Raw genomic sequence first — 15219 nt, forward strand, 5'->3', positions numbered from 1 at the left:
CAGGATTGACCTCTAGGGCACCCCACAGCTCAGGGACAGTTTATCTGAGGCACATTTTCCAATTTCAACAAAGTACTCCCTGTTTTCTAGATAGGACTGGAACCAGTTTAGTGCAGCACCAGAGATGCCCACCCAGTCCTCTAGTTTCTGTAAAAGGATCCAATGATCGATAGTGTCAAAAGCAGCACTCAGATCTAACAGGATGAACACTGAGACTTTGCCTGCATCAGTGTTCAAGTCAGATGTCATTTGTCACCTTGATAAAAGCAGTCTCAGTGCTGTGGTGGGGTTTAAAACCAGATTGGAAAACATCAAAGGAATTGTTCATTTGGAGAAAGTTAATAAGCTGTTGGTAAACAACTTTTTCAAGGACTTTGCCTAAAAACTGCTAAAAACCTCACTCCTGGTTGTCTCTTTGATTTTCACACTTGGATTTCCAAATACAGTTCCTGGTTGCAGATTAGCCGGTATAATGCTAGCCTCGATTAGTTGGATTTGACTGTTACAGAACGCTATGGGTGACATTGCAATCATAAGGCCGATTTGAGCAATTCACAAAAACACATGTGGACATTCCAGCACTGGGTTTGCTCATGTTGTGGAGAAAGACCCTTGAACCTTTAAGACACTAAAACACCAGCCTGTATATATGTTTATATGTTTATATGTTTATATGTTTATATGTTTATACATAAACTATAGTCTGTGGGAAATATGCTGAAAGGTTCAAACATCTGGACTATTCTGATTCACTCTTGTCCCTTTGAGTCACATTATTCAGTAGAATCATCCTCTTGTCTTCTCTGAAAAAAATGACAAAACCACTGACCAGCTCTGTTCAAACTGAGAGAAAGAGAGAGGAAGAGGGAGGGAGAGAAACAGAGAGAGACAGAGACAGAGAGAAAGAATGAGAGAGAGTATGAGAGAGACTGAAACAGTGAGAGAGAAAGACAGAAAGAGACCGAAGCAGAGAGAAAGAAAGAGAGGCAGAGAGAGGGAGAGAAGAGGGGGAAGAGAAGAGAGACAGAGAGAGAGAGACAGGAAGAGAGGGAGAAGAGAGAATCAGTGAGAGAGAAAGACAGAGAGTGAGAGGAAGCCATAGAAAGAGTATGAGAGACTGAAGCAAAGAGAGAGAAAGAGAGACAGAGAGAGGAAGACAGAGAGAGGGAGAGAAGAGAGAGGGCGACAAGAGAGACAGATAGAGGGGGGGAGGGAGAGGACAGAGAAAGACAGAAAGAGAGATAGTGGAAGGGAGAGGGAGCGAAGAAGGGGGAAGAGAAGAGAGACAGAGAGAGATAGAGGAAGAGAGAGGGAGAAAAGAGACAGAGACAGACAGCATAAGAGAAACAGGGAGAGAGAAAGAAAGGTGGGTGAAAAGAGAGAGGACAGAGACAGACAGAGAGAAAGAGACAGTGAGAGACAGAGGAAGAGAGAGAGAAGAGAGAGAGGAAAAGAGAGGAAGAGAAGAGAGAAACAGACAGACAGAGAGAAGAGAGAGACAGACAGACAAAGAGAGAGAGAGAGAGGAATGGAGCTAGAGATAGAGAGTGCTGAATTTTGTTCAATAGAAACAATTGAATCTATTTTTATTTCTATATTTTTGTTTGCTCAAATTATGAACATGTTAAAAATAAACCTTTAGCCTTTTCAGCAGCTCTCAAATAATAATTAAAATACTTTTACTTTTCAGTCCTGTACAAAAATGTAGTGGAGTAGAAAGTACAGATACTGCTCTCAAATGTAGTGAAGTAAAAGTAGAAAGTATCCACTGGGTATGAGTCTCACGCAGCTCCGGCCCAAATATCGACCTCCGAATAAAAAAGTGAATAAAAGTCTGAGAGAAATCAATACAAACTCGTTATGAGGAGCAGGTCTACAGCCTCTGGTCAGAGAACATGAACAGAGAGAAGAGGAGAGGAGAAGAGGAGAGAGAGAACATGGACTGAACAGAGAGAGAGGAGAAGAGAAGAGAAGAGGAAAAAGAGAACATGGACTGAACAGAGAGAAGAGGAGAGGAGGAGAGAGAACATGGACTGAACAGAGAGAAGAGGAGAGAGAGAACATGGACTGAACAGAGAGAAGAGGAGAGGAGGAGAGAGAGAACATGGACTGAACAGAGAGAAGAGGAGAGAGAGAACATGGACTGAACAGAGAGAAGAGAAGAGGAGAGAGAGAACATGGACTGAACAGAGAGAAGAGGAGAGGAGGAGAGAGAGAACATGGACTGAACAGAGAGAAGAGGAGAGGAGGAGAGAGAGAACATGGACTGAACAGAGAGAAGAGGAGAGGAGACAGAGAACATGGACTGAACAGAGAGAAGAGGAGAGGAGGAGAGATAGAACATGGACTGAACAGAGAGAAGATGAGAGGAGAGAGAGAACATGGACTGAACAGAGAGAAGAGGAGAGGAGACAGAGAACATGGACTGAACAGAGAGAAGAGGAGAGGACGAGAGAGAGAACATGGACTGAACAGAGAGAAGAGGAGAGGACGAGAGTGAGAACATGGACTGAACAGAGAGAAGAGGAGAGGAGGAGAGGAGAAAGAGAAGAGGAGAGGAGAAGAGAGAACATGGACTGAACAGAGAGAAGAGGAGAGGAGAAGAGGAGAGAGAGAACATGGACTGAACAGAGAAGAGGAGAGAGAGAACATGGACTGAACAGAGAGAAGAGGACAGGAGGAGAGAGAGAACATGGACTGAATAGAGAGAAGAGGAGAGAAGAGGAGCGAAAGAACATGGACAGAGAGAAGAGAGAAGGGGAGAGAGAGAACATGGACTGAACAGAGCGAAGAGAGGAGAAAGAACATGGGCTGAATGAAGAGAGGAGAGGAGAGAGAGAACATGGACTGAAAAGAGAGAATAGAGGAGAGGAAGAGAGACAGAGAGAACATGGACTGAAGAGAGAGAGAAGAGGAGCAGAGAAGAGGAAACAGGGGAGAGGCAGAGAGGAGAGTGGAGAGAGAAGGGGGCAGAACATGGACTGAATAGCGGAGAGGAGAGAGAGAAGAGGAGAGAGTTAGAGGGGGAAGAGGGAGAGAGAGGACAAAAGAGAAAAGAAGAGAAGGAAAAGAGAATGGGGAGGGAGGGAGAGGAGAGCAAGGAGGGGGCAAAGAGAAGAGAGAAAGAGGGAGAAGAAAGAGAGAAGAGAGAGAAAGGGATTGAGAGAAGAGAGAAAGAGGGAGAAAGGGATTGAGACAGGTGTAAAAAGGAGAGGAGTGAAGATAGGGGGAAATGAAAAAGGGACGAGGGAGCGAGGAGAACATGGTCAGAAAAGAGAGAGGGTGGAGAGAGGGGGAGGAAAGAGACTAGAAGTGAAGGAGAGGAAGGAGAGGAAAGAGCAGAGTGGAGGAGAGAAAAAAGAGAAAGAAAGACGGATAGAAGGAAGAGAGGGCGAGAGAGGGAGGGAGGGAGGGGCAGAGAAGAGAGATAAAGATGTCAACTCAGAACAGGAGGGTTATCCATCAAACACAAATTAGGAACAGCTCATTTATTTAAAACTCCTTTTAAAAATACAAACCATTTTATTATATCTATTCAACCAAATTACAAAATGTATTTACAAATCGATAAACAGTGAAGCCTCATGTGTCACGCTCTGTACCAGGTTGACTCAAGTCATGAACAAGATGATATTTACAAAGGTATAGCAATTATTTTAAGGTTAAAGTGCACCTACTGTTTTCATGTTTTTCAAAACTCCGACTTGGTTTAGTGGGACAGGACCTGTGCTAAATATTTAGCATAGTTTGAAATCAGATAAGTGGCAGTTTGTGATGAAAAGTTGAAAAGTACAAAAATCCAGGAAGTAGCGGTGAATGTGTTAATTTAAAAGGCCCATATTATGCTATTTTCTGATCTATGTTATAATTATTTCCCCATCCCAAACATAGCTGGAGTTGTGCTTTGTTTCTTTCACACATTTAACACACAAACCCTGCATATTTAGGCTGAGTTCTTCTCTCAAACTAAAAACACCCCATTGCACCTTGTGATGTCATGTGTTAATACAGGAAGTGCTCTCTTCCACACGCCTTCACAAGAATCATTTGGATAATTTCAGACCTGGAATTGCCAATCTCTACTGAACTAAAGAGCTAACTAAAATGAGCTGTTAACTTGAAAACTACCACTTCATGACATCGCAAGGTGGAACAGAGCATGAGCATTAAGTTGGAGATGTAGACAGACTAATATCACTCAAACGTGTGTGAATCAAACAAAACACAACTGTTATGTTTTTGAGGAGGTAACAGTGTCATAACATGGTCAATTCTGTGTAATATAGGACCTTTAAATAAATAAAGGTGTTGCCATTTATTTAGTCTAATCATCTAACTATTGTATAAATTAGACAAGTTTTGGCCCTTGTTAATATTATAGTTGCTTACGTGCTCACACAGGAAGTAAAATTAGACTATACACTTCACCAAAACTGAAAAAATAGAAATATAAGAAACATTTTTGTAAAAATCTTAAATATAATGATGTTAAGTATCTTTGAGCAAAGTGAGTCATCTGACGTTCATCTGCACTTTAAGGTACACTGACAGTAATAGGCTTTATATGAAGAAGGAACCTTTGTTTCTGTCACTGTCTATTTTACATGTGAAGAATCTCCCTCACACAAAGAACAACGTGTCCAAAGTGTTTAAACTGTGTTCTCTCAGCGCACTCATCTACTTTTTAGTCCGGGTTTAGTCCGGGTTTAGTCCGGGTTTAGTCCGGGTTTAGTCCGGGTTTAGTCCGGGTTTAGTCGTGGTTTAGTCGTGGTTTAGTCGTGGTTTCGTCCTAGTTTAGTCCTGGTTTAGTCCTGGTTTAGTCCTGGTTTAGTCCTGTTACAAACCATATTCAAGTCCTGTGTTAGATAATACGGAACACACTTTTGCATTTGAAATATAATTCTGTTATGATTTTTCCTGGTCTGGTCTTATTTTAGTCCTGGTTTAGATCTCTGAGTTAGTCCTGGTATCTTCCAGAAGTTGACTGCATGTATTTTCTCTATTTTATATTTTGTTTTTAATTAGTAATTGAAAAATCACTAATTAGTTAGTCCAGGTTTAGTCCAGGTTTAATCTTGGTTCAGTACTGTTATTAACTAGATAGAATTCCTGGGTTACTTAGTGCTTTGCAGACACACATTTAAAGGAGTATAATCCTGGTTTTGTCCTGGTCTGGTCCTATTTTAGTCCAGGTTTAGTCCTTCTTCAGTCCTGCATTTTAAATCATTTGAGGTAAATATTGGGTTTTATCTCTGTATTTCCCGCTCCTCTTCGGCTCAAGCCCAGACGCACATTCCTCCACTCTGTGCTGTCTCCAGTCTCCGCGGGTCTGTGAAGGCAGCAGCGGGTCGGGAGCGCGCCTCTCTGTTCTCTCACGCACGAGCGCCCCCCCAACCCCCCCGTGCGCGTGCCCGTGTGAGCCGGAGGAGGCGGCGGGCGCGTGCACGAGGGGGTTGGGGGTTGTGCCCGCGCCTGCTGCTCTCTCTGCTCTCTGACCCCGCAGCGCTGCACTCTGCACCGGGCTGTCAGCGTCTGTCTGCCCGCTCTCCGCGCTCTTCCATACGGCCTCGCTCTCACTCCGGCTCCCCGCTCGTGTCCCCGCTGCTCCGGAGGTCTGGAGGTCCTTTACCGGGTCGAAGGTGCTGCCCCCGCCCGACACAGGAGCAGCCACCTCGGGCACAAGAGCGACACCGCCACGGCCGCATGGAACCGAGCGCGCTGTCGGCTCGCACTTCCAGGATTCCCCCGTCGGTGCGGTGAAAGGGCGACCCGGGCTCCGCGCTCCTTCTGCGGCCACCACCACCGCATAAAAACGGCCCCGAACAACCAAGGTACATCCCCGTTTCTTGTGTTTTTTCTTGGGGAGGCGGATAGCGACGTGAGCTCCGCAGACAGGGGGGGGCATTCCTGACACAAAGCCGACACGGAGCGCTGAAAGGAGGCTTGTCAATTTTACGAGGAAGCCAAAAGGTTAGCGCCATTCACGGTGACACCAAGCACCTTTCGGGGGGTTGCTGGAGCAGCGAGGGCGCGCAGTTCACCGCACACGCAGCCGACCTCATTGTCTACTGCCGGGATTGCTCCACGGATCGGGCGCATTTATTTATTCGCTTCCCCTTCGCTGTTCTGGAGCGCTTTGACTGAAGAAGTTAGCTAGCGTTTACGCACACTGCTGCTCGTCTGCACAGCACGCACAGGCAGAAAGCATGCAATTGTGGCATCTATTTAAGGCTAAAAATATGCAAAATGTAAATAAAAGATTACCTCAGCGGCTCTAGTGCAGGTCTAGCAGCGGGAGCAGGGGAAAGCGGGCTAAAGCTACCGAGCTAGTGCCTCCGTGCTACTGCTGCAGCCATGGAGAGAGAGAGCGAGGGCGCTGGAGCCATGCAGCCGCTCACGGGGCGCCTCTTTCGGCCTGGGTTTGTCCGAAACGCGGGGGCAGATCCGGGGGAGAGGTCGTAACCTTAACATTGACCTTTTATTCAAGCGCGTGTAGGCCGTTTAAACCTGGAAATAAGGTTAAATTGGGTTCAAGCCGACGAACAAAGCAGGGGATTTGCACAGTAAAAGCTCATCAGATGGCAACAGTTCTGTTTTCACTGCACGAAATTACAGATTTGGATTAGTGGATAGAAATGAGTCTCACATTATACATTATATTAAAATGAATGATGAGGTTCTTGCACATTTGTAATCTATATTTAGTCAATTCTCTTCTGCAGACAGAAATTACAGAAAAATGACTGAATGCAGCAGAATTACAGAACACATCCTAGGTTTAAACGGGCTTGTGTAGATCTGGTTTAGACCTGGTATAAAGCTGATATATGAGTGGTTTTGTGCAGGCTTCTTTAGAGAACACACACTTGCGTTTGAAAGCGTTTAGTCCTGGTTCACTCTTGGTTTAGTCCTCAATTAGACCAGATTTATGTCCTGAGTTAGGTGGTGCAGAACACACACTTGCATTTGAAGAGTTTAGGTTCAGTCCTGGTTCAGTCCTGGTTCAGTCCTGGTTCAGTCCTGGTTCAGTCCTGGTTCAGTCCTGGTTCAGTCCTGGTTCAGTCCTGGTTCAGTCCTGGTTCAGTCCTGTTATAAATCAAATATAATTCCTGAGTTCGTTAGTGAGTTCAGTAACAGAGCACATGCTTTCATTTGAAGGAAAATTGTCCTTTGGTTCTAGTCCTGGTTTAGTCCTTTCTTAGAACGGATTAAATCCTAGTTTAGTATCTTCTGTACAACACACACTTAACTAAAAGCGGCTCTGAAAGTGGAATGCCCGTGTCTTCACTATTTACTCTCCAATTTTAAATTGTAGTATTTGATTAATAGCTGATGAGTTTTGTTATTATTTATGAAATTTTAGGTTAACAAAAAACATTTATTACCGTTTGTGAACTGAACACACGCGTAAACACACACATATAACATAAGCATGGAGGTTACATTTAGATAATTTTGTTAGACACAATTTGATAAATAACTATTATATACGTCTAAAATATATGCCATTTCCTGTATTATAAAAACATGAAGACATTAATGTGACTTGCATTGATAAGATGCATTCACAGACCTACTGTTAATTGCTTTTTATATTTGTCCTATTTTAATTAATTTAAACTAAAAAAAAATTGTTAAATGTAAACACATTGCTGTTTGCACCTAATTACAAGATTTGGTAATAAATGTTATAAAATTTAGCTAATCATTTGAAATTAGAAGTTGACTAGAGTATAGGTAGATTCCACTACAGGGATTTGACAGACAGGATACATTTTCCATATGCTTCTTGTGTTATTTCTAGAGTTGCCAAAATTATCTAAAATAAGATGCTAATCAATACTAAAACTATTATCAAAACTAGGTACTCATTTGAGCAGTTATCAGTATTGAAAAAATCATGTTCACAGGACAGAAATAAACCTCTCTTGAAAAGCTTTCGAATGATCTTGAGCTGTATCAGAACAAGTATAAGACACATAGACCAGTATACACCCATGGACCACTATGAAATTTACCAGGACCAAGTGGGATTACACAGATATAAGGCCAGATGGGAATGTAAAAGAAAGTACTACCATTTAATGTGGAAAATCACATTCTATTGTCTAAAGAAAGTGTTTTTATTACCAAGTGGTATCAGAATTGGTTTTGAGTATCGAGACTGTTCCTTAGTATTAAAATTTTAATTTTGTATCGCAACAACATTAGTTATCGCAGGTATTTGAAGTAACATTAGCATTTACACATCAGTGGTACATTCTGTGCTCCTGAAGTCAATGAAACGCTCCAGCCGAAGGCTCGTCTCGTCAAAGGAAATTCAATGCAAAGGCTGTAGGTTTAACGATGTTACAAAACCAGGACTAGACCGAGATTAGACCATTACAAAACCAGGTCTAAAACAGGACTGAACTAGGACTGAACCGGGACTAGACCAGGACTAGACCGGGGCTGAACCAAGCGAGACTAAAGCGGACTCAGCCAGGACCAGACCGGGACTAGACCAGGATTAGACCAGGACTAGACCGAATATAAAGCAGAACTAGACAAGAGAAGATACATCACTATTCAGTCAAACTCACAATTTGACACGATGAGCAAAGACTCACAAAGGCTGCAATTTAATAATTTCCACCACAAACAAAATCGTCAGTCGTATTCTGCATAAAAATGTTTAACTCTGTAGTTTAGATCTGTACAAACATGTTCTGAAATGCATGGGATTCTTGGATTAGTTCAAGTTCAGATTTCTTTTAAATTGTATTGCTCTGTTTAAAATGTGAACTTTGAACTGAATCATATTATTTAAACATAATTCATAAATCTAATCGTAATTCTAGTTCTCATCAAAAAAATTGTAATGCCCTATTAGGGTTGTCAGAAGGATCAAAAATCAGATACTAATCGATACTAAAGCAATTGTAAAAAGTATCAGTAAGTATCAGAACAGAAATGAACCTTTCTTTAATAGATTTAGAATGATCTTGAGCTGTATCAGAACAAGTATAAGACACATAGACTAGTACACACCCATGGACCACAATGGAACCTACCTGGACGACTGAGCGATTATACAGTCTCTCTTTTGTGTTAAATCTTTAGCGCAAATGTCGGTGCCGATGTCTTCTCTGTGTTAAAGTAATTAGAAAATTCATGGCCATAAAATTAATACATGCTATGCCTCATTAAGTGTGTTTGTATCACTTTAATTGATTGAATTAAGTAGTTAGCCATGTACAAGGATAACCACTCTGCCGCAGTAACACAGGGAGGACACGCACACTCCACTTAGAGAGATCGGGAGTCTAACCCACAACCTCCAGGTGAGAGGGAGGTTGTGGACATGCACCCTCACTAATTTAACCTGTATACCCTCATGTTCAATTTTGACCAATCAGAGCAGTGGGTGGAGCTACCTGAGTAATCTGTAATTATTTCTCACATTTCTGTTTTGTTTTGTTTTTTCAGACCTTTTCCTCACGTGGGTTTGACTTTTTGCTGGGACCATGTACTCTGGACCCGAGAGATGAGCTCGCGGCGCTCTCAGTGAAGACTCGGACTCTTAAAAGCGGTCAATTTTGTGCGTTTTTGGTGGATTTCATTGGAGTTTTCAGTATTTTTCTGTTAGTTTTGGGGCAGACGTAGCCTCCCATGTCCCTGCCCCGCTCAGACCATGGCTCACGGTAAAGTCTCCATCTCTGTGGACGAGTACAGCTCCAACCCCACACAGGCCTTCACCCACTACAACATCAACCAGAGCCGCTTCCAGCCGCCGCACGTTCACATGTGAGTACTGCTGTTATAAAGCCTACTGTTGATGTAAATAAATCAGATACTAACCGAACTAGTATCGAAGCTAGATACTCATTTGAGCAGGCATCAATACTAAAAACATCACATTCTCACCAGTCCTGAATATCATTAGAATGATCCTGAGCTTTATAAGAACAAGTATAAGACACATAGACAAGTATACACCCATGGACCACTATGGAAATGACCTGGACCACTGAGGAAGTACACAGATATAAGGCCACATGGGAATATAAAAGAAAGTACTACCATTTAATGTTTTCTATTATCATAGTTGTATTGTAATCGGTATTGAGTCAGTTTCCTAGAATGAATAATTGAATTGTAGAATCCTTATCAAAATAGAGTGAAATTTTAGCATCATGACAACATACTGTTCGTAAAGACTAATACAACAACAGAGCCGCTTGTGGCCACATGTCTGTTTGTGAGTAAAAGTTTATATGCAAAACATTTAAAATTATCTAGTTCTGCTTTTACGCTGAAGAAGGTTGAAGTTCGTACAAAATGTGAATGGCCCATAAAAATAATCAGAAAAAGCTGAAATCTCACTGTACGCACGTGTTTGGGAGATTACACTCAACGCTTCTGCTCATTTTATATTTACTCAAATCTTTTTGCTGTACTTTTAAATTTAGGCAAGACAAGGCGAGTTTATTTGTATAGCACAAGTGGGACACAATGTAATGAAAGTGCTTTATAAAATAAGAAATATATTGTACTACATCAAATCAAAACATAAATAATCATTAAATGAACATTAAAACAGAAGAGTGTAGAATAAAAACCTTCCATTTAGATTCGTTTTAATTATAAATGAGAAATTCAAATTTTGCATATCTTCAGAACAGAATAATATTAATTTATGAAATATTTGCCACCTCTGATTAAAACATGTGAGTAACACAACTATTAATAATATAAGGATGCAGTATTCCACATTCAGTTTTCATACTAAAAAAGTCACATTCACAGGTCAGAAATTAACCTTCATGAATGGCTTTAGAATAATGTTCAAATACAGAACAATGCAAACAAAAAACACACAAAACAAATAATTGCTTAGGTCCATTTATAACATTAAAAACAGGAACGGGTGTGAGTGTAAATGTTTATCATCGGATTATTAAAGTGCATTAGAGGCACCAATGTATCCAGTTTTGCATATCCTTCAAATGTATTCTGTTTTTGGGAAGCAAAATAACTATAAATATAAAAGGTTTTTTTCCGCATCTCTGTTCTGGTGCGGCCAATTTTTTTGACTTTTACAATCATGTGATCTTCTCTTATCAATGATCAACAAACAGGTGAGATGATATATTTAGGCAGTCTATCGTCGTAGTCCCTTATAAATACATTTATACAGTGTTGTTTTCTTCTGACCAACCTACTCTTTCATAGTGTACGATGATGGGTTCTAATTCATCACCTGTTATGAAACGACGGGCTGAGTGAACAAGTGAATCTAATGCTTTCAATGTAGAGGCTGAAGTCTGCATGTGTATTAAATCTACATAATCCAGTACAGAAAGAGCGGTTGCCTGAACAATTTCTGTTCTGTAATTCAATAGGATACAATATGTGTTTCTATAATAAAAGTGATCCATATTTCCAAGACGTGTTTTTTAAAAGATAAGTTTTCGTCAAACCAAAACCAAAGATATTTATAGGTGGTCACTCTTTCAGTCAACGTACCATTTAGTGTATAAAGATTTGTTGCTTGAGCTGTATCAGAACATAAGACGACATAGACTAGTATACGCCCATGGACCACAATGGAATCTACCTGGACCACTGAGGGATTACACAGATATAAATCCACGGTTTCATTGTGTAAAGTGAAACAAGAGGTATTTTTACATTAAAAGAAGACCCCTTTTGTAAACTAAAATATGCGATTGTGCCGCGTTCGCTCCTGACTCTGTATTGACTCTGGGATAATAAAACGTGTCCTTGTGTTTATATTAAAATCTGTCTGCGTTTCCGTGGCGACCTTCAGGGCTAAACCTTTTCTGTGAATCGTCTTTTAAAAGCTCTGTTCTTTCTTTCCCTCTTTCTATCGCTCCTCTCCTTCATTTATTCTTTCATTTATTATTGGTTCACGGCTCTGTACAAGGTTCCTCTGAGCGCCTGTGTGTGCTGAGATTTCAAAGGAAAGACCAAAAGAATGTAAAGTGAATCAGGTTATAATTAAACTGAAGGATTTCACGTATAGAATTCAGTTTTCTGCTTTTGAGAAAAATGACTTAACGTAAATGGTTAATGGTTCTTTCAGTTAATCTTTAGTAGTACAAGTATGATGCTTTGTATATCGGTTTGTTAATAAAATAAATAAAAATAATAAAATAAGATGATTTAAAGGTGCTCTGTGTAGCATTACTGGAACGCTCTCTCTGACCTTTTTTTTTTTACCCAGTTTAAATAGTAAACGAAAGCATATGCATAAAAAAAAATAGCGAGGGATGCACCGATCCGACACTGACTACCAAATATCGGTTCTGTCAATATCCTAGTTAGACATGTGAACTTATAACTATTTACAGGTTGTATTTGGCCCAGAAAGTCTCATAATATTTGACGTTTTATTTATACAAAGTTGTTCTGTAGTTATTGGAGCTACACATTTAGATCTGTTTTGTCTTCTTTTTTTTTTAAAGGAAATAAATGCTGTTTTCAGTCTCTGCGCTGGTATCGGTTGATATCAGTCATCGGCAGATACTTGGAGTCATAATATTGCAGTCGGTATCAGAACTAAAAAAGCTGGATCTCTAAATTTAAGTGAACATATGGTGCCAAAAATTATATTCAAATATCACAATAATATCGTTAACATATAGTTATCGCAAAACAAAACGTATGGAACATTGCATCATTTTCTCATATTGTGGATTCTAATAGTGCAGTTTATCGTCTCTTGTTCTTCAGAAACAAACCTGGACTTGAGGATGGGTGATATGAACAAAAATGAATATATTCTTAGTTTTGGTGGCATATTTTTGAGGACAGAGGGTCAGTAGAATGGAGTGATGGGGCAGAGAGGCAGTTCTCTTAGGGTGTGTGGTGGTATTTGATGGTAGTTCTGGTCTTGGTTTGGGGCAGTTCTTGGGTGTGTGGTGGTATTTGATGGTAGTTCTGGTCTTGTTTTGGGGGCAGAGGGACAGTTCTTGGGTGTGTGGTGGTATTTGATGGTATTTCTGGTCTTGTTTTGGGGGCAGAGGGGCAGTTCTTGGGTGTGTGGTGGTATTTGATGGTAGTTCTGGTCTTGTTTTGGGGCAGGGGGGCAGATGTTTGTATAAATATAAGTGGGTTTCCTGCTTCAGACAGAGCTACACTGTTGCCTCTTGCCCCCCCTCCCCTTTCCTCTCTTTTTTTTTCTCCCATCTTTATCCTTCCTTTCTTTCTCTTTTACTTTTCTACCCTTCCATCTCTTCTTCTGCTTCTCTCTCCACCTCCACAGTCTCTCTCTTTCTCTCACACTCTCTCCCCTTCCTCCCTCTCTCTCTCTCTCTCTCTCTCTCTCTCTCTCTCTCTCTCTCTCCCCCTCTCCCCTTTTCTCTGTCTGTGTAACTCTATCCTTGTAGCAGACCTCTGTATTTACTCAGAGTTTGATGCAGAACAGCAGTCCCAGTCTCTGGACTTTCTCCAGACTAAACCAGGGCTAAGCCAACCAGGACCGAGCCAGGACCGAGCCAGGACCGAGCCAGGACCGAGCCAGGACCGAGCCAGGACCGAGCCAGGACCGAGCCAGGACCGAGCCAGGACCGAGCCAGGACTGAGCCAGGACTGAGCCAGGACCAAAGCAGGACCATAACTGGTTTAGGGACTCGGATTACGTGTCTGTGAGGTCTAGAGTTCAGACCTGGACCTCAGAAGGGTTAATGTGGAGGAGGGGGAGCAGAGGGTGCAGAAGAGAGGGTCAGAGGATGTAGAGGACAGGGGTCAGAGGAGCAGAGGATGCAGAGAAGAGGGTCAGATGGAGCAGAGGACAGGGGTCAGAGGAGCAGAGGATGCAGAGAAGAGGGTCAGATGAAGCAGAGGAGGAGCAGATGGTGCAGAGGATGCCTGTTTCCATAGCGACTTCACTGCTGCAGTTCAAATTGAATTGAAGTCCATTAGCGACAACGAAACAAGAAGCATATGTCTCTACTGCAGGATTTTATTTTAGAGGGAGAAGGGGGGAGGAAGAGAGGGAGGAGAGAGGCAAGGGAAGAAAAAAGGGAAAGGTGAAAGAGGGAGGAGAGAGTGAAAGAGAGATGGAGAGAGAGAAAGGGAAGATGGAGAGGGAGGAACAGGCAGAGAGAAAGGCGGGAGAGAAATGGAAAGAGAGGAGGAAGAGATGGAGAGAGATAAGGGGAGAGTGGAGGAGAGTGTAAAAGGTAAAGGTAGGGACGGTGTTAGTGGGGATTGTAAAGAGGGAGAGAAAGGGAAAGATGGAGAGGAGAAGACAAAAAGCCAGAGGAATAAATGCTCTGCCGTGTGCTTCTAATGAGAGGGAGAGAGAGAGGGGTAGAGTAGTAAAAGCAGGGTGGAAAGAGAAAAAAATAAAAAAGGAGAGAGGGAAAAAGAATAGTGATGTTTAGAAAGAGAGGGGGGGAGGGGGTGGACAGAGAGACAGGAAAGATGGAACAAAAACAGGGAAAAGAGGAGAGAGCGGGGGTTGTCAAATCATCTGCAGTAGATGGAGACGCGCTATGTTCAGGAGGTTAAACTCACAGACTGAACAGAGGAGACGAGTAATCAGTTCGACCCTAAAAAAGAGAGAGAAGAAAGAAAGAGGGGAAGAAGAGAGAGAGACAGAGAAGGTGGGAGGGAGGGGATAGAGTCAAAAGAGAGACAAGGAAGAAGGGAGAGAGAGAAACAGAGGGAGGGAGGATAGAGGGAGAGAGGTAGGACTGAGGGGGAGGAGAGGGAGGGATAGAGAGGAAGAGAGAAGCAGGGAGAGGAGAGATGTACATAGAGGGAAAGAGATGGATGAGAGGAGAAACAAAAGGAGGAAGGGATGGCGAGAGGGAAAAAGATATAGCGGTATAGAGTGTGATAAAGAGAAAAAGAGGAGAGAGAGAAGAGAAGAAGGAGAAAGATACGTGAGGGAGAAAAAAGGACAGAGAGACTGATGTTGATAAAAACTACACTGAAACTGCCCTCACAGGTCTCTCCTCTGATTGGTTCGATGTTCTGTTCTGTAGTTTTGGTGATGACAGCTGATATTACCCAGAAGCCTCTTTGCTCGACCTCTGACCTTCTCATGTTTCTAAACTTTACCCTCTCATCCTCCTGTATCCCTGTGTGTCAGATGCCCTCCCATCCTCCTGTATCCCTGTGTGTCGGATGCCCTCCCATCCTCCTGTATCCCTGTGTGTCGGATGCCCTCCCATCCTCCTGTATCCCTGTGTGTCAGATGCCCTT

The 15219-nt window shown here is 42.2% G+C and overlaps 2 protein-coding genes across 2 annotated transcripts in view; one reads left to right on the forward strand and one right to left on the reverse strand.

Annotated features, from left to right (window-relative positions):
- The window catches only part of LOC117393814 (immunoglobulin superfamily containing leucine-rich repeat protein 2-like), a 35443-nt gene extending 29538 nt beyond the window's left edge, over nucleotides 1–5905 (reverse strand). The window contains exon 1 of the mRNA XM_033991823.2: nucleotides 5377–5905. Within this exon, the coding sequence (XP_033847714.2) occupies nucleotides 5377–5905 (529 nt within the window). The remainder of the gene's footprint in view (nucleotides 1–5376) is intronic.
- The window catches only part of mpped2a (metallophosphoesterase domain containing 2a), a 41971-nt gene continuing 32217 nt past the window's right edge, over nucleotides 5466–15219 (forward strand). The window contains exons 1-2 of the mRNA XM_033991695.2: nucleotides 5466–5831; nucleotides 9469–9786. Of these exons, the coding sequence (XP_033847586.1) occupies nucleotides 9674–9786 (113 nt within the window). The 5' untranslated portion in view covers nucleotides 5466–5831; nucleotides 9469–9673. The remainder of the gene's footprint in view (nucleotides 5832–9468; nucleotides 9787–15219) is intronic.

This window comes from Periophthalmus magnuspinnatus, chromosome 3, assembly GCF_009829125.3.
Source record: "Periophthalmus magnuspinnatus isolate fPerMag1 chromosome 3, fPerMag1.2.pri, whole genome shotgun sequence".
NCBI classification, from domain to species: domain Eukaryota; kingdom Metazoa; phylum Chordata; class Actinopteri; order Gobiiformes; family Gobiidae; genus Periophthalmus; species Periophthalmus magnuspinnatus.